Source organism: Phocoena sinus, chromosome 10, assembly GCF_008692025.1.
Source record: "Phocoena sinus isolate mPhoSin1 chromosome 10, mPhoSin1.pri, whole genome shotgun sequence".
Lineage (NCBI taxonomy): Eukaryota > Metazoa > Chordata > Mammalia > Artiodactyla > Phocoenidae > Phocoena > Phocoena sinus.
In genome coordinates, this window is record NC_045772.1 from 5,543,945 (window position 1) to 5,565,161 (window position 21,217).

General features: G+C 59.3%; 1 protein-coding gene across 3 annotated transcripts in view; it reads left to right on the plus strand.

Moving 5' to 3' along the window:
* The window catches only part of SULT4A1 (sulfotransferase family 4A member 1), a 31,266-nt gene extending 11,936 nt beyond the window's left edge, over positions 1 to 19,330 (plus strand). The window contains exons 2-8 of one of the 3 annotated variants that reach the window (XR_004351920.1): positions 6,067 to 6,197; positions 7,518 to 7,598; positions 8,972 to 9,098; positions 13,136 to 13,230; positions 15,627 to 15,765; positions 17,232 to 17,365; positions 18,876 to 19,330. Coding sequence is in view for 2 of the 3 variants with exons in the window: in XM_032646794.1 (XP_032502685.1) it covers positions 6,067 to 6,197; positions 7,518 to 7,598; positions 8,972 to 9,098; positions 13,136 to 13,230; positions 15,627 to 16,562 (1,370 nt within the window). In the remaining variant the exon portion in view is untranslated. Of the gene's footprint in view, positions 1 to 6,066; positions 6,198 to 7,517; positions 7,599 to 8,971; positions 9,099 to 13,135; positions 13,231 to 15,626 lie in introns of all 3 variants that reach the window. The other 2 variants (XM_032646795.1, XM_032646794.1) reach the window with 2 other exon arrangements.
* Positions 19,331 to 21,217: the final 1,887 nt, after the last annotated feature.

Consider the following 21,217-nt stretch of genomic DNA (forward strand, 5'->3'; position numbering starts at 1 on the left):
CACCCAGGCTGGGCTGTGTTTACAGACACATGAAGCCCTGCAGTCAACAAGTCTTGTCCTGGACAAGCCTGGACGCAGGTGGCTGCGTCCAGTGGCTCGTTCTTAACCTGTGGATGGACTCAAGGTCTTCAGATCTTAACGTCTCCAACGTGAAGGACAGAGGCCTGCAAAAACCGAACAAAACAAAAAGCAGCAAAATGAGCTTGGCAGAATCAAAGACAATGTACAGAGCAGAAGAAAACCTGAAAAACAAAACACCACCTGCACTCCTTTGTTTTTTTTTTATTTTAAATTCTGCTTCTAGTTGCAAATCCCTAGTATGTAGGACTATGATTTTTTTAAAAAATTAATTAATTTGATGCGTTGGGTCTTGGTTGCTGCACGGGAGCTTTCTCTAGTTGCGGTGAGCGGGGGCTACCCTTCATTGCGGTGCGCGGGCTTCTCATTGCGGTGGCTTCTCTTGTGGAGCGTGGGCTCTAGGCGTGTGAGTTTCAGTAGTTGTGGCACACGGGCTCAGTAGTTGTGGCTTGTGGGCTCCAGAGCGCAGGCTCAGTAGTTGTGGCTCATGGACTTAGTTGCTCCATGGCATGTGGGATCTTTCCAGACCAGGGATTGAACCTGTGTCCCCTGCATTGGCAGGTGGATTCTTAACCACTGCGCCACCAGGGAAGCCCTGCCACCTGCACTCCTAACTCTGTAATGTCGTCAGAGAGTGAAGACAGGTATTGTAGTTGAAATTTTAAGAACTCAGTTGTGAGGTTTGGGTGGTCAAGCAGAGGAAATATCCTAGGAAGTAGAGCAAAAATTTTTACAAATTGATGACAAATGGGAGCAAAAAGAGAAGAAAAAGTGGAAGATTTCAGAGTTGCAGAAGGAGAGAACAGGGAGAATGGGAGAGAGAAAGTTACTGAAACCAGGATTTCCAGGATTTCCAGAACTCCAGGAGGGAGTTAAAGACTCCCCTGTGTCTGAATGTGCCCCCAGGCACTGTGATTGAGTGAGAGACCCTGCTGAAGCACTTGGCTGTGAAATTTCAAACCTGAGATACAGAGAAGATTGCAAAGCTTCCCGAAGAACGGCCACGTTCAAAGGACTAGGAACGGAGGACCTCAGAGTTCTCGACGCAGCATTGGCAGCTGGACGACGGGAACAGTGCGTTCAGGGTTCTGAGGGGACGTGGTCCCCAGCCTGGAATTCCATACCCAGCCCAACTGCCGGTCCCGAGCGAGGTAGAAACAGGCGCTTGTAGTCACACACCGTCCCACACAGTTGTCACGGTCAGCAGGCAGCTCGGGGTGGACTCTGCCACCGTGTGCACGGGCACCAGCGAGGGGCACACGGGTCAAGGACGCAGTCCATCCAGCCCGAGGGAGATTGCAGGAAGACAGTCGTGGGGCGCTGAGGGGCAGGGGCACCACCCCAAGAGATAAATGGGATTAGAGCACACCTCCTGCATTTGGCCGTACGGAGAGGGTTTGCCACAGAGCTGGAGAAGGAATTATTAATAGGTCCATAGAACACTAAGCAAGCAGGCGAAGGAAACACAAAATCTTGTGCAAAAAGACAGTGTAGTCACGACATGGTGTACTTTGAATTAGACTGAAAATTGTCCCGGGACCGTGTCGGGGCAGGGAAGCCTGCAGGAGGGAACGTGGCTGGGTCGTCGTCTTGCTCAGTCAGAAATCAGTAGCCCATGAAAACACACAGATCGTGAAACAATGATGCAAGCACGTCAGAAACCTGAGGGTAAGAGAAGAATCAGCAAGGGTTTGCTCTGGACGTGGGAGTGGGGTGGGGAGGGGACCTGGATTTCCTGTCCTGAGTCTTTTGACTTTTAAACTAGGTACATGTGTGACTTTGGTAAATAATCAAAGTGAAAATAAAAGAATTCCAGGACTTTCCTGGTGACCAGTGGTTAAGAGTCCGCCTCCCAATGCAGGGGACATGGGTTCAAGCCCTGGTCCGGGAAGATCCCACATGCCGCGGAGCAACTAAGCCTGTGCACCACAACTACTGAGCCCACACGCCACAACTACTGAGCCTGCGCCCTAGAGCTTGTGCTCCGCAACAAGAGAAGCCACCGCAATGAGAAGCCCGCGCACCGCAACGAAGACCCAACACAGCTGAAAATAAATAATAATAATAATAAAAAGAATTTCAAAGGGTTCCAGCCCCGGGATCCTGGTGGTCGGGGGCTCAGTTCTGACTGGTTCTGACCCTAGAGTGCTGGCGCCCCCGTCCCCAGAGTTCTGGTGGGAATTTTGATGGGCTCCACCCCAGCCTTGTGGCAGGTCGGACTGGACTCTGGATCCCGGGGGAGTTCCACCCGGAACCCCAGTGGTTTCCTACGGGTCTTGGCCTCAGAGGTCTGGTGTCAGAGTCACTGCCGACGCTGAGGTGCCACCTGGGAGTGATTTCGCTGCCGTCGGCGGAAGCAGGTCCGTGAAGGATTGCATCACGTCTGTTGAGTTGAAAACGAGCTGTTGGAAAGCGTGTGGCTTGTGTTACTCCCTGCCAGGCGGTCCCACCCACCCGGCAGCCCTGTGTGTTCCCGGGTTGAAAGCCTGGCTGTGCCCCGCCTCAGCTCGGACTTGCTGGGCGGCGGGCTGGCCTCCCGGGCGCCTCTCCCTGGGGGCTTCGGACGCAGGGTGATGGTGGGGTGGGGGCTGAGGCCCCGCTTCGCCCGCACCTGCGGGAGGGGAGGCCCCCCAGCGTCCTGCCGCAGCAACGCGACAGCCTCGCACAGGACCCTCCACCCGTCCCCCCTCCCCTGGGGGTGCTGGGGAGGCCGTGTAGGGAGGTGGGGATGTGGGCTCCCCTTCCGGGGTAGCGCTCCCCTTTCCAGCTCTGTGACCTTGCACTGGAACCTGATCTCTGAGCTTCCTTGTTCGTGCGGGGGTGCTTGTGAACCCTCCCTCTGCCGTGTGCAGCCTCACAGGTAGGGCGCCTCCTGTGGGCCCTAACGAGGCTGGTCTTCCGATGCTGATGTTTAATGGAGGTGTGGATGGAGCCTGTGGAACTGGCATGTCGATATTGATGTAAGACATACTAACGGGGTGTGTCTGGGTCATTACCTGCAGGGGCTGCAGGGGCGGGCGTCCTGAAGACCTCCCTGGGAGAGGCCTGTTTTGGTGGAAACTCTTCGCACAGTCGTATTTCTAAGCGCACGGACCCGCCCAGTGCAGCTGCCCTGAGCTGCCGGGTGGACGGGCCTCACCAGCAGGAGCCTCATCTGTAAATGGGGGTGGTGGTCCCCACCTCTTAGGTTGGTGTGAGGGTCCTGTGGTTGATGGACAGAAGTTCTTTCTGATTGAAGAGCCGCCACAACACTTTCTTCCTTCAGGGCCTTTGCTGAAAAGCTGTCTCCTCGAGGAGTCTTCCTTGATCGACATATCCCGTTGAACAAACCCAGGGTTTGTTCGTGCATTCAGAAAAGGTGAACTGATCCTGGCCATGTGCTGGCTGTCCCGGCAAAGAGCCAGACAAAACCGCTCGTGCCCTGTGGAGGGCGGCGGGGTGGGAGCGCGCAGAGGACCGTGCAGGCCGTTCCCGGACTGTCGCTGCAGTGGGGACCGGGGCAGGGCGAAGGGTGCTCGTCATGTGGCTGGTCAGGGGAGCGCTCACACCTGAAGGACCTGAGGGAGTGAGGAAAGGGCTCCGGGCACGGGACCAACCAGGAGGCCGGTAGGAGCTCGGGAAAGGGAGAGAGGCAGGTAGAGAGGCGCCGGGCATGGGGCATGGAGTGTGGCCGGCAGGCCTGCAGGCCAGGTTGAAGACCTTGCTCTACTCCTCGGAGGGTCCTCGGAGGTGCGGGGTCCTAAGAGGGACGGGGTGCCCTCGGTAGTCCCTGTTGGGATGGTCGGGTGGTCCTGGCTGCTTTTGTTGGACTGAAAGGAGGGTGAGCAGGGCAGAGGGCTGCGGGGCCTCCAGCAGCGCCCCCGATGGAAGGGTCGGCTCCGCGCTCACCTTGATGGTAGGTGGGCGAGGCGGGCTTTCGGGGGGCAGGAGGCAGGGGCACCTGGTCCGGCGGGGAGCTGGGCGGCAGGTTCCACGTGGGTCGGTGCGTGCGGGGGTCAGCGTGGAGCTGGCCTTCGGGGTGGGGCTGCTCGAGGCCCCGGGGGAGTGTGTGCAGCTGGGAGACGAAGGGGCAGCACTTGCAGGGGGCGGGGGGGGGAGATGAGGAATCAGCAGCAGAGACCGATTCCCCCGAAGCGAAGGGACCAGGGTGGTTGGGGAGGAGGACCTGGCCCGTGTGTCTCTCCTGGGGGGTCAGATGGGGTGATGACCGGGCAGGCCCTGGCTGGCCGCGGTCCCGGAGTGGAGCTGAAAGCCTGGACGGAGTGGGGCCGCGCAAGGGCTGGGGGAGCATAGAGAGCTGCCTTTCTCCCCAGGCTCCCTTCCTGCCACCCCGGGTGCTGCTGGGGCTCTGCCCTTGTGGGATCGGCCCGCTGCGTGTCCCGACCCAGGCCCCTGCTTTTCCTTCCTGCACAGATGCTGAGATGTTGGGTTTGCCTGCCGTGTCCTGTGTGCTGGGCCCCGGGGGTGTTGGCAGGGAGACGGCGCTGTCGCCCCTGGAGTGCGGCCTTGCAGTCGGTGTGGTAATTGAGAGCGTCGTAAGCAGTTCGCGCCGGGTGAGGATGAGTGATGGGGGACGTGGGGGTCCGGGAAGGCCCGCTTGCTGGAGGAGACGACTTGAAGCCGCTGTGCACGGGCTGCAGGGTGAGGGCCAGCAGGGAGCCTCCGGGGGAGGGGAACCCGCACCCCAGGGGGCTGGTGCAGAGTACAGGTGAAGGGACCACCGGGCTCCAGTGTATGGACACTGGGAAGCTGCAGAAGGGTCTAGGCTGGGAGCCATCCACCCTGAATCTGAAATTCGCTGTTCATAAGGCACAGAAGGGCTGTCCTCGAGTCTGGATGGGGGACCTGTCCAAGCTGCGTTGCTGGGACAGCCCGTGGGGTGGTCTGAGAGGAAGGAGTTGGCGGGCAGGGCTGCAGCTGCGGCCCCACGAGCGGGGGAGGCGCCCTCAACACACACCAGCGCACCTGTTCCCCGGAGGGCCTCTCTCCATCTTTGAGGGTCTGGGGTGTCACTGGGCTGAGTTGTCCCATCTCCATGCTGGCTGGGCCCCCTCCGTCTTTCTCGGGGAGCAGGTTCTGCTGACCACAGCGCTGGGCAGACAGGTGGTGTTTCCTTTGAATTGAATTATACCTTGTGTGTGCATACTTCCATGTAACTGCCACCAGACCAAGGTAAAGAGCCATCCCGGCACCCCAGAAGCTCCTTCATGTCCTCTTTGAGTCGATAAGCTTCCCCCGGGGAAGCACTGCCCTCACCTCTGTCGCCGCAGCCTACTGCCCCATTCCGGAACGCACAGGAGTGGGGGCATGCAGAATCACACAGCAGACGCCCTTTGCTGTCTGGCTTCCACTGCTGCCTAGTGTCCCGTTGTCTGAGTGTCCTGGCTTATTCATTCATTCTGCTGCTGACCGATGTTTCCAAGGTTTGCTCTTCTGAGTAACACTGCAGGGTCGTTCCGGTATGTGTCTGTCGGTGTTGTCGTGTACATTTCTCCGGTCACAGGGCATAGCTGTGTTTCACTTTAGCAGGTACCAGTAGACATAGTTTTCATTGTAAATCATTATTGGCTGGCGAGTCATTCCCCTGGACCTTCATCACTCCTGGGTAAAGGAAAATTCAGCTTCTGGAAACCCAGGACTGAGAATCGTCCGTTCATGACAGTCCTCGAGCCCTGGGGAGGCAGGTACTGTGTGTCCTGTTCACTCCTCACAACAGCCTTGAGAAATCTCCTGCCTGCGTTTAGTGCCAAGAAAACAGGAGCTCAGAAAACCTGGCTCACCCGTGGTCACCCCGAGAGGTGGCATTCGGGCCAAGGTCTCACGCCTAGGCCGGTGTTCTTCCACTAGACTCGAGGCACTCCTGGGACGCTGCACGCTCCCCAGCTCTGCGGCCCTTCAGCCCTTTTTCTGGGTGGCAGGCGCTGACCCAAGAGGGGCTGGCCCTTGGGCTTCCTCTGGGCGCCCCTCACTGGGCTTCTCTCCCTCCAGGCACCAGCTTGCTGCAGGAGGTGGTCTATTTGGTGAGCCAGGGGGCCGACCCTGATGAGATCGGCTTGATGAACATCGACGAGCAGCTCCCGGTCCTGGAGTACCCGCAGCCGGGCCTGGACATCATCAAGGTGGGCTCTGGGCGGGTGGCAGCAGCCCACACGACCCACTTGGGGCCTTTCCACGGTTGCATCCTGAGTGACGGGAGCTCTTGAGGGGTTCCTGGGGGCCTCGTGGGCGGAGGGAGAGCAGTGAGCTCCCGGGACCCCCAGGTAGCTGGTGCGGGTGGGGGAAGACCGATGGGCCTGAGCCGGTGGCAGTGACCCTGGAACTGAACCAGTGGGTGACGTGGGTGGCTTGGAGGGGGAAAGGAGGCAGATGCCAGGAGTAGGGGAGATGGGGGGGAGTGTAGGGGTGAGGGGCCTCCCGCTGTGGCTCATCCCATCTGTTGAGGGGGCTGGGTGGGGTGTGTTTGCATCGAACATTTGGTGTCAAGAGTGAAAAAAACATATTCCCAAGTCCCATCCTTTCTACCCCTCAGACAGATCTGGAGTTTTTTCTCTCCATCCTCCCCCCTGCCACCTCTTCGTTCAGGCCTCATTTCCTGCGTGGCCCACCTGTCCCTTCTCCCGCTAGACGAGCAGCCTGAAATAAGCTCTGAGAATGCCCCCCACCGCTGGGTCGTTGTCCCGCATAAGCCGGTCTCTGCACCCCAGCCTCCAGCGTTGGCCCACCTGCGTCTAGCCCCTCCCGCCCCCGTGCCCGCCGCGGTGCTGCAGCCCGTGTTGACCCACCGCTGAGCCTTCCAGTAGAGCTGCGTGGGCCCCCGCCGCGGGCTGCCCTGATCTTGGCTTTGGGGTCCCGCCGAGGACTGAACTGACCGTGACGTCACAGCCCTCACAGAGCTGAGATCCCAGTGAGGGAGCCCCCAGGACAGGAAAACCGAGAGTCCTAGTGGTTGAAGGGTGACCACCCCAGACGGGAGCAAAGTGGGACGGGACCGGGCCTCTCGGGGAGTGGGGGGCGGGAGCAAAGTGGGACGGGACCGGGCCTCTCGGGGAGTGGGGGGCACGTCAGAGTCACGGCCTGGGAGCGGAGCGCTGGCCGAGGGAGGGACCGGTCCGGTCCAGGAGCCGCAGGAGTTCTGTGCTGAGGCTGACTGCGGGGCCCCCTCTCCGCGACCGCTCCGGGCTGCCATCGCGGCCCACGTCCTCTGAGCAGACCCCTGATGGTACACTGTGACTCAGGCCACGGGGGCCGAGGACAGGGACCGCGTCGGCCCGTGTCTGCCCCCAGGGCCCAGCCTGGGCAGGGCTGGGGGGTCCTGTCTCAGGTGAGAAGATTGTTCGGGGTGCAGTGGTGCCGGTCCTGACTCGTCTGTGGCCCCGTCCGCCTGGGCCCCAGAGAAAGGGCGCGTGTCCTCTGAGCGCCTCCCCTCTGCCCTGCCGCAGGAGCTGACGTGCCCCCGCCTCATCAGAAGCCACCTCCCTTACCGCTTCCTGCCCTCAGACCTCCACAGCGGCGACTCCAAGGTAACTCCGCGCCCCGCCGCCCCCCGCTGCTCCCGGAACCAGAGGCCCACGTGCCAGTCCAAACGGTGGTCTGTCACGGGCCCAAGTTCCCAGACGACCTCGGTGTGCTAAGAGCGCTGGCATTTGATCCATGTGTGCTAAGAGTCTCTAGCATTTGATCCATGCCTCTCACTTTCGCGTTTCCTCACAGCTGAACTTGACCAGCCAGGGCCCAGCCTCTGCCCATTGAAGGCCTGAGGACTCATGGCTGCTTTCACCGTCTCTGATTTTTTTCCTTTTTGCTCAACTGCGTTAGACGTATGAGGCCTATAATTCTCATCACCAGGGCCAGGCCTGTAAGCTTTCTGTCTTCCGCTGATTTTAAAGTAGCGCTAGAGACACCCAGTGTTCACAGGAGCACTGCTTACAATAGCCAAGACACGGAAGCAGCCTGAGTATATACTTGTCAGCGGATGAGTGGGTAGAGAAGTGTGGGTCATGTATACAACGGAATACTACTCAGCCATGAGAAGGAGCAAAATTTTGCCATCTGCAGCGACATGGATGGACTTGGAGGGCGTTACGCTAAGTCAGACAGAGACAGACAGACACTGTTTGACACCACTTTTATGTGGAATCTGAAACAAATACAACAAACTAGTGAGTATAATAAAAAAGCAGCAGACCCACAGATACAGAGAACAAACCAGTGGTTACCGGTGGGGAGAGGGGAGCGGGGAGGGGCAGGATAGGGGTAGGGCATTAAGAAATACAAACTATCACGTATAAAATAAGCTACAAGTATATATTGTACAACATGGGGAGTATAGCCAATATTTTATAATAACCGTAAATGGAATGAATATAACCTTTAAAGGTCGTGAATCACTATATCGTACACCTGTAACTTATATAATATTGCACAGGATTAAAAAAAAAAGGAGCGGCGCAGTGGTTGAGAGTCCGCCTGCCGATGCGGGGGACACGGGTTCGTGCCCCGGTCTGGGAGGATCCCACATGCCGCGGAGCGGCTGGGCCCGTGGGCCATGGCTGCTGAGCCTGTGCGTCCGGAGCCTGTGCTCCGCAACGGGAGGGGCCACCACAGTGAGAGGCCCGCATACCTCAAAAAAAAAAAAAAAAAAGGAGCGCGAGAGAACAGAAATATACTAAAACACTCAAGTAGCTGTCCTAGCTGGTGCTATCGCGTGGACAGGAGTGCATCTCTGCTGAGACAGAATGATAGAGAAAAAGCGTTTGGCCTTGGTGCACGAGGGGCTGACTTTGCTGTTGGCAACGGGGTCAAAAGAGTGGGTTGTAGGTCAGTGGAAGCTGCACAGGGCGGCCTGCCTGACCTCGTCCGTCCCTCTGTCCCCCCCCGCCACTCCCTCTTGCAGGTCATATACATGGCCCGGAACCCCAAGGACCTGGTGGTGTCCTATTACCAGTTCCACCGCTCCCTGCGGACCATGAGCTACCGAGGCACGTTCCAGGAGTTCTGCCGGAGGTTCATGAACGACAAGTGTAAGTGTCTGCGTGATGTTACAGCGGGGGTGCTCACTGCTCGCTGAGCACCCGCGTGTCCTTCGCGGTGCCCCCAGTTCTACAGTAACCGCGGGCTTGGCCTGCTTTCCCGCTGGCGGGCAGAGGAGCTGGGGCTGAGGGCTGTCAGGAAGCTTGTCCGAGGTCGAGCTAGTGCCAGACAGAGTGGGTGTCCAACGCTGAAGCCCTTCTCTCTCGCCACATCCTTGGGGTTCTGAGAAGTTTCCCGATTAGAAGCATCCCTCTTCCTGCCTAGATTCCGAGCAGTGAAAACAGTGGCCCAGATACCACTGTTACCGGTGCCTGAGGCCAGAGTGGAGGCTGTGGCTTCATGTGAGAGCCCTGTGGGCCTTTAGCTGGACTTGCGGGTCAGGCTTGGCCCCCAGCCCCAGGCCCGTGTGACAGGCGGGGTGCACTTTGTGGGAGGGGGAAGGCAGTGCTCTGGGCAGGACGCCTGTTCCCAGGGGAGAGGGGCGAGCTGGGGCCGAGCGAGCCAGGGCCCTTCCACGTCTCCCCTCCCCAGGGCGGAGTGGGCCAGGCAGTGGGCCAGGGAGGGAGCCGTCCCCTTGGCAGTGGGGCTGGCAGCTCCTCACTACGGTTCTGTTCCCCGCAGCCCCCAGGTGGCTCCCCCATCGCCAACCCTGGCTTCTCTGGGCACCTTCTGTTTAGAGTTTGCGCCCAGGAGGGTTTTGAAGTGGGTCTTACGTACCTGTTGATTAAACCTGCACCCAGACTCCTCTGCACCCGAGGAGTGTAAAGATGCGCTTCTTGCTTTATTTCCCAGCTCAAGTAACCCTCAGCCTCGCTGTCCATTTGTTGTCCAACCCAGTCAGGGGTTCTGCGGTGAGGTCATGGGACAGGGGTGGGATAGGGTGCATAATGGCGGTCCAGGAGTACAGCGCCCCAAATTTAAATGGGTGGCCCGACTGGAGCTGCCTCCCGAGCCTGGCTGAAGACCAGGTCCTCCTTGGTGCGCCGCCCGCACCGCCTGGAGGCCCTCTCTTCCCTGCCCTTGAGTCTTTGCTTCAGCTAGGAGGGCGGGGGGCCTGGGTGGGAGGGGACGGGCGTCGGTGGCCCCAGCGGCTGTACCCTAAGGCCCCTGGCACCTGCTGAAGGCCTCTGTCCAGCCTCCCTTCCCCCCAGCCCACCCACCGCCTGGCTCAGGCCCCTCGGGGTCTGCCAGGCATTTGGAGCAAGCCACTCCTGTGGTTCCCAAAGCCGTATTTCTGAGTCCCACTTTGCATCCCTGCCTTTATAGAAGCAGTCACCTGCATGGGGACAACACTGTCATAGATAGCAGTGTCCCTCAAGTGCAGACTGCCCTGCGGTGCAGGGCTGAAAGCTTCCTGCTCGGGCCAGAGCCGTTACAAGTTGCCTAGTACAGGCCTCTCCGCGCTGTGAAGGTCACAGCACTGCCCGGCACTGAAGTTCAAGGCTGCACATGCTGGCTGTGGTCCCGCCAAAGCCTCTGCACCCGTGTACTGAGCCTCCCCAGTCCTGTTCACTCTCTGTGCTCCCGCCCGATTCCGGCTCTCGAGGAGGCTTGCCTTCTCTGTCCGAGGTTCTGAAGAACTTGAAGAATGAAGTGCGGAAGGGGCAGTGAAATGTTGCTGTTCGCTAACAGAGCGAGGACACGCTGCCCGAGCCCTGTGTTGGGGGTCGTGACCTGCGCACTGCAGGGCTGGGGGGCCCTGGAGCCATGTGCCTAGGGGACAGGAGCAGGGTGGAGGAGTCCCTGTGTGTGACCACTGTCCTGTCACCCCTGTCCTGTCCTGTCACCCCTGTCCCCGTGCGAGCGACCCTGTCCTCACGTCCTCGCGGTCCCCGAGTCACCCCCCGTCCAGCCTCCCCCGTCCCCGTCCCCAGCAGCCCTGGCCGTCTGTCTGCGAGTGTTCTCTGGGAAGGAGTGGCGTTTTCTTACCTCCATGTCCACGCCCAGTGGACTGCTCGGCCCCGGGGCGCGGCTCACCTGGTCTGCGTGCCAGCTGTGGGCCCAGACTTGGGAGACTCCGCTCGGCGCCCCGAGGTCATCAGCCTGTCTGTGAGCTGCGCAGGTCCCTTCCTTCTCTGGACTCGCCCTTGTCCTGTAAAGCGGGAAGGCCGGCCTGGCTGTTACATCCTGCCCTGTGCGTGCACGGAGCGGGGATGTGCCAGGCCTGGAGTCCAGGGCCCCGCAGCTAGAACTCTACCATGGGAGCACCGGGGCCCAGAGAGGGCCAGGATTCGCCCAGCAAGGCCTTTGGCTGAAGCCTGCCCTGTGTTGGTTCATTTCCGCCCCCTTACCCCTCCCCTTCCAGAGCTCCCCCCGCTTCGTTCCGCATGAAGTGCTGGAGGGGCGCCTAGTTGGCCCGAAGAGGGCCTTCTGCTGTGATCTGGTCCCCAGGGCCCGCCCCTCAGCGACCCCTGACCTGCGCCTCCATCCCTCAGGACCTCTCGTGGGGCTGCGGGGCCCAGGCTGCTGCTGTGCTGCCACCTGCTGGCGGGATGGCAGGCTGCCGTTGTCGGGTCGCGCTGCCTGGGACCCAGGCGTTGGGTCACCCCTGTTTTCCCAGCCTTGGTCACGCGTGTAGGTGTAAGAGGTTGTCAGCACCTTGAGGTGTGCCTGTGCAGGGGCGGGAGCGGCCCTGCCACCCAGGGGCCTCAGCGCTACAAGTAGGACCCTCGCCGGCGCCTTGCCCGTCCCACCCCGTGGAACCTTCCACCAGAGAGGAGGACGCACAGGCACTGCCCCTGCAGGCCCTCCTGTACGCGGGGCTCTCCGCGCCGCGGCAGCCCTGGGGGTGCGGCAGAAAGGCTCAGGGCCCGCCGGGTCTCACGGCCAGCGAGGAGATGAGGGGCCGGCTGCCTCTGTCCCGAGCCCTTGTCCTTCGCCCTCCGCCCTCTGTCTGACCTTGCCAGCTGCTTCTGACCCACTCCGCGGGCCCCCGCGGCCACTTCTTACGTCTTTAAGGCCCATTTGCAGGCCTTGCCTCTGTGCGCCGTTTCCCCTGCTGCCTCTTCCCCTCCGCTGCCTGCCCAGCCCTCACTGATCCTTCGAGGCCTGCCCGTGTCCGCGGGGCCTCCCTCCCAGTGCCGGTCACTCCGTGTCGCCGTGCCAGTCTCCTTGGGGCTTTGCCGCCAGGCCGGGAGCTCCACTGCAGGGCCCAGTGCTTGCGAGCTGGACGGGCGCTCGGGCGAGTGAGGACGCAGACAGCAGGGCCACCACCCCTGACTGGCCCGTTATCCAGCCGGACCTGCTTCCCGATGCCCAGCAGGCCCAGGGCCCCCCACGTTCTTCAGCCGAGACCCTCCTCTGATTAATGTGGAAGCCCCCTCGGGATATGTCCTCACAGCGATGGGCACACCATTGTGAATCGGCAGTGAGAATCAATCGTTTTTATGAAAAACGTTGTGAAGCAGCCCGGCCACACTGATCTGTCTCTGCCTGTGTGACCTCAGCCCCACACCAAGGCCCTAAGGAGCGTGGGAGATGCAAGGGCTGGGGCGTGGGTGTGACCTGTCATCCCGTCCGGCCCAACCTCATGTGCCAGGATGGGGCCCGCTGCCCGCCTTCATCCCCGCGCCTTCCTGGTTCTGCCTGGTTCCAGGATTCTGGCTGTGATGCGTTTGCCTGGCAAGCCCCATTCGCAGCTCTGTCTAGAGCCTCCCGCACCCCATCCTAGCCCCGACAGCAAAACTCACGGGTCCTGTGTCCCACTTCCTCTGGGCGTCATTCTCTTCCTGGTCACCCCTTGTTAGAGGAACTCATGGGTGCCAGGTACCGTCCATACCCCCGGAGAACAGAGACTTCCACGGAAGGGTTGGGGCTTCTAGGCATCCGGGAGGCAGGGGCCGAGCTTGGGCAGGAGGCCAGGGGACGTGGCTCATCTGGGGGGCTGCTGGAGGAGCCCAGGGCTTCCTGAAACATAGCTACTGGGCAGAGGAGGGGAGCCTTCTGGCAGGGAAGGCGGGGAGCAAGGCTGCCTCACACATGCCCGCTCCCTCCCTGTGACTGGTCACCTGTCCCCTTGTCTCCACAGTGGGCTACGGCTCCTGGTTTGAGCACGTGCAGGAGTTCTGGGAGCACCGTGTGGACTCGAATGTGCTTTTCCTCAAGTACGAAGACATGCACCGGGTGAGTGCCGTAGCGGTGGTGCCACGGGGGTGAGCGCCATAGTGGTGGTGCCATGGGGGTGAGCGCCACGGGAGGCAGCTGCCGGCCCCGCCCTCAGTCTCACAGCCACCGCCCCAGTGCGGGTGGGTGGGCGGGGCCTGCAGCGCCAAGACCCCAGGCATCATTGGTGACAGTTGGACTCAGGAGTTCCAGGTGGGCCCAGGGTCCCCCTGACCAGTGTTTCGCCTCTAGCCGGTGCTGGCCCCCCAGGCCTCTACCTTGCCCTGGCCCCTGGCCAAGCACAGCTTCTGGGTTGGTGGCATGCGGTGCTTTCGAGAGGCCCATTTATTGTTTTTCTGCTTCAACAGCAGTGGAGTGATAGCCGGACTCACCCTGCTGCCACCCAGCACCCTCTCCGTAGGTGACCAGCTTGGGGCAGAGGGCTGAGATGGCAGAGTCCGAATTTCTCGTCCCAGCCCGTTTGCCTTAGGGTGGCAATTCTCAAAGTGCTGAGAACCCCAGCGGGTGTACCTGTGAGTCCATTCCTGTGACGAGTTCCTGAGTGCCCGGCACAGAGGGTGACGGGCACTAGATGGTGGTTGAGTCCATGTGCCAGGCTGGGCGGTGCTGGGGCAGCGAGGCAGGACCTCTCCTGCGCCCTCGGGAAAGCGAGGTCTGGAAGGGGGGCCGGCACGTCCCATCCCGTCTCGGTGTCAGCACCGTTGTGCGGAACCCTGCCGCTGCCCCGGCAGAAGTGCTGATGCCCCTCCTTTCTCAGGGCGACAGTGCGAACCTCCCCCAGCCCAGCCCTCCTCCCCGCAACGTCCTTCCCTTTCCTCAGCTCCTCTTTGCCGAGGGACCTCAGACTTGTCTCTGCTCCTGAGCCCCTCCAGGCAGGCTCACCCCGTCCCCAGGCTACTCTGTCGTCACCACGACCCCCACGTGCCTGGGTCCCACCCTCCTAGCAGCAGGCAACAGGCAGTCGGTCACGCTTGGTCCTGCGTCCCCGCATCCCTGGACGCTCCCCTTGACTCCTCCATGGCAGCAGCCCTGCCTCTGCCCCCAGACCTCAGCTCTGGTCTCCTCCATCCACACTCCCTCCCCTGGTGGCCTCAGCCGGGCCTCGGGCCCCCAGGCACGATTTGGATCCTCTCCAGGCTCATCTCCGTCCACCCACTGCACCTTTCCGCCAGGGTGTGTGGTGCAGATCGCAGACTTAACGTCTCCAAACCAAACTCCGGAGGTGTCCCCTCGGGTCCTCCGCAGTTTCACCCGTCTGCATCCAGGGCAGCGGCTCCGTCCTCGCTGCTCACGCAGAAGTCTGGACTCATCCTTGACTTCTCCCTCTCTCACACCTGGCCTTCATTTTCCAAATCCTGTTGGCTCTACCTTCAAAACGCATCTCTTATTTGACTGTTTCTCCCCAGTTCTGACCCCGTTTCCCTGGTCCAGGTCGGTGTCACTGTGGCCTGGGTTTTCACAGCCTCCCTGCCTCTTCCTCTCGCCCCCCCCCAAACACAAACAGTAAAATGCACTGGATGATGATAAATGCTGAAAAATAAAGCAGAAAAGGGAAGTGCTGGGGAGGGGCGGTGGCAGGTTTAGGTGCAGGTCAGGGGAAGCGTCACTGATGGGGACAGAGACCTGAAAGAAGTGAGGGAGTGACCCATGTGGACACCTGGAGATGAACATTCCAGACAGGACACAGCAAACTAAAGTCCCAGAAAGAACCTGCCTGACAGGCTGAAGGAACAGCATGGAAGCCAGCGTGGTCCCAGCTGTCAGGCCCTGCAGGTCGGGGTGCGGGTCCGGGTGTCTGCCCAGAGGGACGTGGGCCAGAGTGAGCAGGTGGGCGGGGCCCCTCCGGAGGCTGCTGGGCTGCGCCCGTAATGCTCCGCTCTCAGGAATGGTGCGGCGATGGGGCCCGGAGGTGGCTTTATGTCAGCGAGTCAAGTAGAGCTGAATCTTGCTTCACACCAAGCCAGCTCCGCCTGCCCTGTGGGGTGGGCCGGCACTGAGGCCTGTCTGGGGTCCCGGGGCCTCCCAGTTCTCCCGAGTGCCAGTCGAGATCCCAGCCGATGGTGGGGCGGGGCAGGGCGGGGCGGGCGGGAGAGAGCGAGCTGCTATTGCTCCTGGCGCAGCTCCGAAGCGCTTTTCCTTCCTGCTGCTGCTTATAATGACCGCAGCTGTATCAGGACCTCACGTCTGCCTCCGCGGGACCTGGCTTTGAATCCCAGGTCTGCCACTTGAGAGCTGAGTGCCCTTGGGCAGTTTCTTAACCTGGATTTTATTTCCAGACGAGGCCGGTTTCAGGCTTGTCTTGAGGCCTAAGTAAGGCTGTGGATACAGTCCCCGAAGTCGTGTTCTGTAAAGGTGCCACCTCTGACAGGCTCCCGCGCTGTGCTCTTGTCTTCCAGGACCTGGTGACGATGGTGGAGCAGCTGGCCCGGTTCCTGGGGGTGTCGTGTGACAAGGCCCAGCTGGAGTCCCTGATCGAGCACTGCCACCAGCTGGTGGACCAGTGCTGCAACGCCGAGGCCCTGCCTGTGGGCCGGGGTACGCGCCTGCCTGTCCCGCCCTCCTTCTCTCTGCCTCTGTCTGGGGCCCCGGGAGCCTCGTCCCCCTTCCTGTCAGTGTCCTCGCGCTTTCTGGACCACAGTCCCCCCATGTCAGGGTTCCGCTGCCCTGAGTCTCATTTCTCCGGAGCCCTGTGTTCTTCGAGGGGCAGGAAGGTAACCCACGAAGTGTTGCTGAGGCTCCCTGGAGGTCCCCGCTGGAGTTGGCCTTGTCACCCCGCACACGGTGCCGGAGTTCGCGGGCGTGGCTGCCGGGATGTCTCAGGCTCTGTGGGCAAGAGGTGTTTCAGGCGGGCGCCTTCCCAGATGCCCCACAGGGCAGACCCTGGGAATGGGTTGGGGGCTGTGATGTTTAGAAGCGCAGTGCGTGCACGTGGCCTCCTTGAGCTCCAGCTGGCCCGTGGGAGTCAAGGGAAGAGGGTGCGGAGAGTCCGTGTGCGGAAGGGCCGTTTCCTTCCATTCCCCGGGGAACTAGCAGCCCGGGAGGAGCGGCCCCGTCGGGGGAGGGGTGTGTGCTGTGCGCGCGTGCGCACGTGTGTGGTGTGTGTTTGGTGTGTGTGTGTGTGTGTGTGTGTGAGAGAGAGAGAGAGAGAGAGAGCGCGTGTGCGCGAGCTGGAGGTGCAGGCCTTGGCCATCACAGAGGCTGGCGCTCCCTCCTGGTGCGAGAGCTGTGTCCTGTGCGTGAAGCAGTTCGAGGTGAGGCAGGTGTTGCAGGCAGGAATCCTCCCCAGACCCACTTGGGTTGCTCTCTGTGCCCTCAGGGCTTGTGGTATTTGAGGCTGCTCGACTGTGGAGAGCTCGGGCATTAAAATCCCCGGCACCGCTGGGTGCCGGCCCAGGCCTGTGAGCACCCCTTCAGCAAGAGTCGCGCCTGACTCGGTGCTGTGGACCCGAGGCCGGTTCCCAGCTCCCTCGTGTGGTGCCGGTGCCGAGAGGAGGGCCCGGAAACGACGCCGGACTCTGCAGGCAGCTGCCTGGAGCGGAGAGAAGAGCTGGGCTGCAGCCTGGCCTGGCCAAGCTCTGGCCACGCCTTTGAGCTTCTCTGGCCTTTTGTCCTTTCTCTAAGGAGGGCGGGTCGGGCCTGCCAACCTGCTTGGCTCCCAGGGCTGTTCTGAAGGTCAGGGGGCGAGCGCCTTCCTGGAAAGGCAGATGGGCCGCTCTCCAAGAAGACACTAACAAGCCACCTCACCCTGCCGTTTCGTTCCTGGCTGCATCTTCACAAATATTTATTATTTAAAATTTATTTGCTCTTTTTTATTTTGCTTTCGCTGTGTTTTGTTATCCTTGGGCGTGACCTTCTCCAGAATCCCCCTTTCGGTTCATTTGTGTGGTTAAGAAGTGTCGAGAACATACTGCGTGCCCATATGCTCCTTCCGATGTGTTTGCTTTATCATCGTTTACCTTGGTTTTGCTTTATTTCAGTTCTTTGATTTTGTTTTCTTTTAGCACATTGCCTCTTTGCTCAGAAGACCTCCTTGCGTTGGTGAGAATGCAGGGGCTTGAGTAGCCAGCTGCATTGCTTAGATTTGATTCATATCACAGCATAAATTGCACTGTCTTGATTCCAAATCCTAAACCAGGTGGGTGACTCCTTTGATGAGCTCTCAGCTGCCTCAGCTGGGAAAAATATATTTATGGTGTGATTGGTCTAGAAGCTTTTAGTTTTGTCCCTTAGGTATCGTTAGAGGGTAGCAAGAACAGTTTTTTTCCTCTCCAACATTGACATGTAATTTTTCATCACCGAAGAGAAAATCCTTGCCACTTTGGATCTGTTAGCTCAGCATTCGCAGGGTTGCAGTTTCATATGTGAGGTCCTGCGAGGACAAGGACGACTGTTAATAACAGAGCTAACGAAGGATGTTTGCTGGAGACGGTCAGAGCTCTGATCTCAGAGATGCTGACGGTGAATAGAATTCTAAACGGGCATTTCAGTCCCCCGAGGCAGCTATATAACAGCACAGCCCCGGCTCTCCGGGTGATGCGTTCACAGCTCCTGTAGGTGGGAGGGCGGGACCCCCACTTGTGACATCTTCACAGTCGCCATTCATATGTGACCAGAACAACTGAAGATTTTGTAGTTAAGGAAAGTGGGTTCAGCAGTTTTCGTCATTTTGAGCTCTCTCTTCCCTTCATAAAGGGATGGGTAGGCCCGTGCCTGCACCTCAGTCTGCACTCTCCAGGCTCCCTGACATCTGCCAGGAGGAGGTCTCATTTTCTTTCTTATTTTTTTTTTTTTTTTTTTTGCGGTACGCGGGCCTCTCACCGTTGCGGCCCCACCCGCTGCGGAGCACAGGCTCCGGACGCGCAGGCCCAGCGGCCATGGCTCACGGGCCCAGCCGCTCCGCGGCATGTGGGATCCTCCCGGACCGGGGCACGAACCCGCGTCCCCTGCATCGGCAGGCGGACTCTCAACCACCGCGCCACCAGGGAAGCCCGGAGGTCTCATTTTCTGACCAAGCCTCGCTGAGCTGTGGCTGCGATGGCGTGGCCAGGGGACCCCAGGACTCCTTTTGATGTTGGGTTGGGAGCTCCGACTGTTTTTCTCCCTTTAACTTCCTCCCTGACGATGCACGAGCAGGCTTCTCGAAATCTTCACCCTTGACCTGGTCAGGAGGCTTCCTGCTCACCATAAAATGTTCTACCTTTTTGGATGATTTTTTTGTTCCTTTTAAAATTCTCCAGAAGCAAATCCTGCCTTGGTGGAGCTGTTGAGCCGTGAGTGAGTAGTGGTGTCACGAGGACCCAGATCCACATGGTGCCCGGAGCCGCAGATCTGTTCCACAGACACCGTCTGTCCTCTGGGCTGTGGTGACCCACCCGCTTTGTGCCTGGTGCTGGGGGTTCAGTGGTGGATGGGCAAGGCCCGCAGCTCTGCACACCTGTGGTGCTGCGCGGAAAGCGCATCGGGATGACCAGACTCAGGGAAGAGGGTTCAGCTGGTCTGTAGTCCACATGGCCCGTCCTGCCCCAATAGGCCAGGTTCAGAGGGGTCCGGGAATAGATCTGGAACCTTCCAGATCTGTTTCCTGTGCTTTGGTAGCTGGCCTGACAGCAGGTGAATTCAGCACGTTCTGCTCGTTTGTGTTCTAGGAAGAGTCGGGCTGTGGAAGGACATCTTCACTGTCTCCATGAACGAGAAGTTTGATTTGGTGTATAAACAGAAGATGGGAAAGTGTGACCTCATGTTCGACTTTTACTTATAATAACAGCAACAGCAAACTTGCATGCTCACAGTACCCAGACACTAATAGCTCAAAGTCCCGTTTGCACTCATTTGTTACCCGCTGGACAAACTCTGGAAGCTGCGTAAGACACGGCGGAGAAATGGAGGAAGTGGGGTTATTTCCGATCCAGAGCGGCTGTCTCACCTTTGGAATTTGAAGTCTACGTGTCTGATTACAAAGATTGCAGTTCTGATGACCTGGACCATACGCATCCTGTCTGTAACATATGCAGCTAGAATGTCTACCTTTTACAACCCACATTATTTATTGTATTTTATAGAGCTTTTCACTGGAAATCTAAATAAATGTCAGTAAACCAAATAAAAGTTCATTTCCGAGGGACTCAGGAGCGAGCCACACCCGAATGGTAGGAAGATCTCAGGGTTGACTCTTTATTTTTGTAGTTTTCTTCCGTAAGGCACAGCCATTCGGTTCTTGTCTGGTTGTGAGACGCTGGTGAGGACCGAGGGTGAGTCGGGTGTTGGGGGGACCTTGTTTCTGCTGGTGGTGTTCAGTTCTCAGTAGTCGCCCCGGGATACAGCAGGAACTGTTCACTGGGGCGTTTTCAGAGAGGATGCCCTCCTGCCAGCGACCCCCGGCCAGTGGTTCCGAGGCTGACGCAGAGGACCCAGCGGGACGGGCGCGCGATGCGGTGACTGGAGAGCCTGCCACAGAGACACTGAGTCCACTCAGAACCTGACTTTTCGTTCCGCAGTCTTACTTTCGTTCCCCAAAGCAGAAACCTGCTTATGTTGGCAAACAGATGATTGATGGTAAATTCTAGAACTACTGGGTCTTTACATACCATTTATTGTTCCATCTGGGCCTGCAACTCTGCACCCCAGAGACCCAATGTGCGAGCGTAGCGCCCTGTCTCACCCAGATGGGGCTGGCGATGTCGCCTTCGGTGCTGTGTCCGAGGGAGTGGAGGTGCGGTCTTTACTGCCCCGCCACTCGCTTCGTTAACTGGCCCACGTTAGCCCGGAGGAGTGATGGAAGGGCGGCCAGGTGAGAGCAGGGCCAGTGGCCAGTTTGTACGCACGCTGCCGCCACGGTGGGACGGGGCCGTCCCGGCTGTCTGTCTGGGAAGTGCCCGGAGTGGTGGCCGGAGGGGTCGCCACTGTGCGCGAGGGGTCTGTTGTGCATGGTGTCTTTGGAAAGTGTGGACGTGCGCTTTGTTACTGGCTGAGGAGAGCAGCTGCAGTAGGGCAGGTGGTACTCGGCGTCTCGCGGTGGGCTTAGCTGCACCTTTTCTGTGTATCTGCGAGAGAGGCAGCTTTCTGTGAAATTTCTTTTCTATTTTTCTATTTCTAGTTCTGTATGGATATTACTGAGCTCCACACTGGATACTTCTGTGCTTGTTTGCATCTTTAATAAAGACACGTCCCATGCCTTGTGTCCAGCTTGTGCTGACAGGTGGAGACGGGGGCCCTGCGTGGTCCCCTCAGTGCTTCAGGGCAACGAGAGTGAGCCCTGCTGACCTCCGTCGCTGGGGCTCAGAGGGGCTTGGGCCCGTGTCGGGCTGGGTCATTCAATGCTCAACGTTCCAAGGGTTGAATTTCCCTCACCGTCCCTTTGCCTTTGGTATCTTTTTAAAGCTGAAGTGAAAGGAAGGGTGAGGCGGGGGGAAGGAGAAAAGCATGGGAGAGGTTTTGGTGCACCTGGGGGTCCAGGGGTCTCAGTCTCTGTCTTGGAAGGGCCCGCTTTCAACAAGGTGGACGGTGGTATAGAGACCAACCCAGCTGATTGCACTTCGCCCCTGTGAATTCCAGAGTCCGTCTAACTGATTCCTTGTGGAAGGAAAGTCCAGGACATTGTTGTACTGAATGAAGCTTCGGCTTTCTGAAAAGTCACGTTTATTTTCGAATGGACGAGTTCCTTTAGGTCTCAGGTGAAATCCCGGAATTTATTTTGGTACCTGGGATGACCCTAGACCCCCAGGCCCCAGGTTAGTTAAAGGAATATCCAGTCTGCTGTGTCCCAGGGGGTCTGCTCCCAGATCACTTACAAATCACCTAAAATAAAGCAGAGCCCTTGGATCAAGAAGCAGGGCAGTGCCATACATTCATGGTGCTATTTATAAAGTGAATGTCCACTCTGGCCCTGCCTAGTTGATGTTTCACCACATCCTATGGACTCACTGAGTACACACTTGAGCGCCTGCGCTGCACGGGGCCCTGCTAGAGGCACTGGGGATGCAGTGAAGTG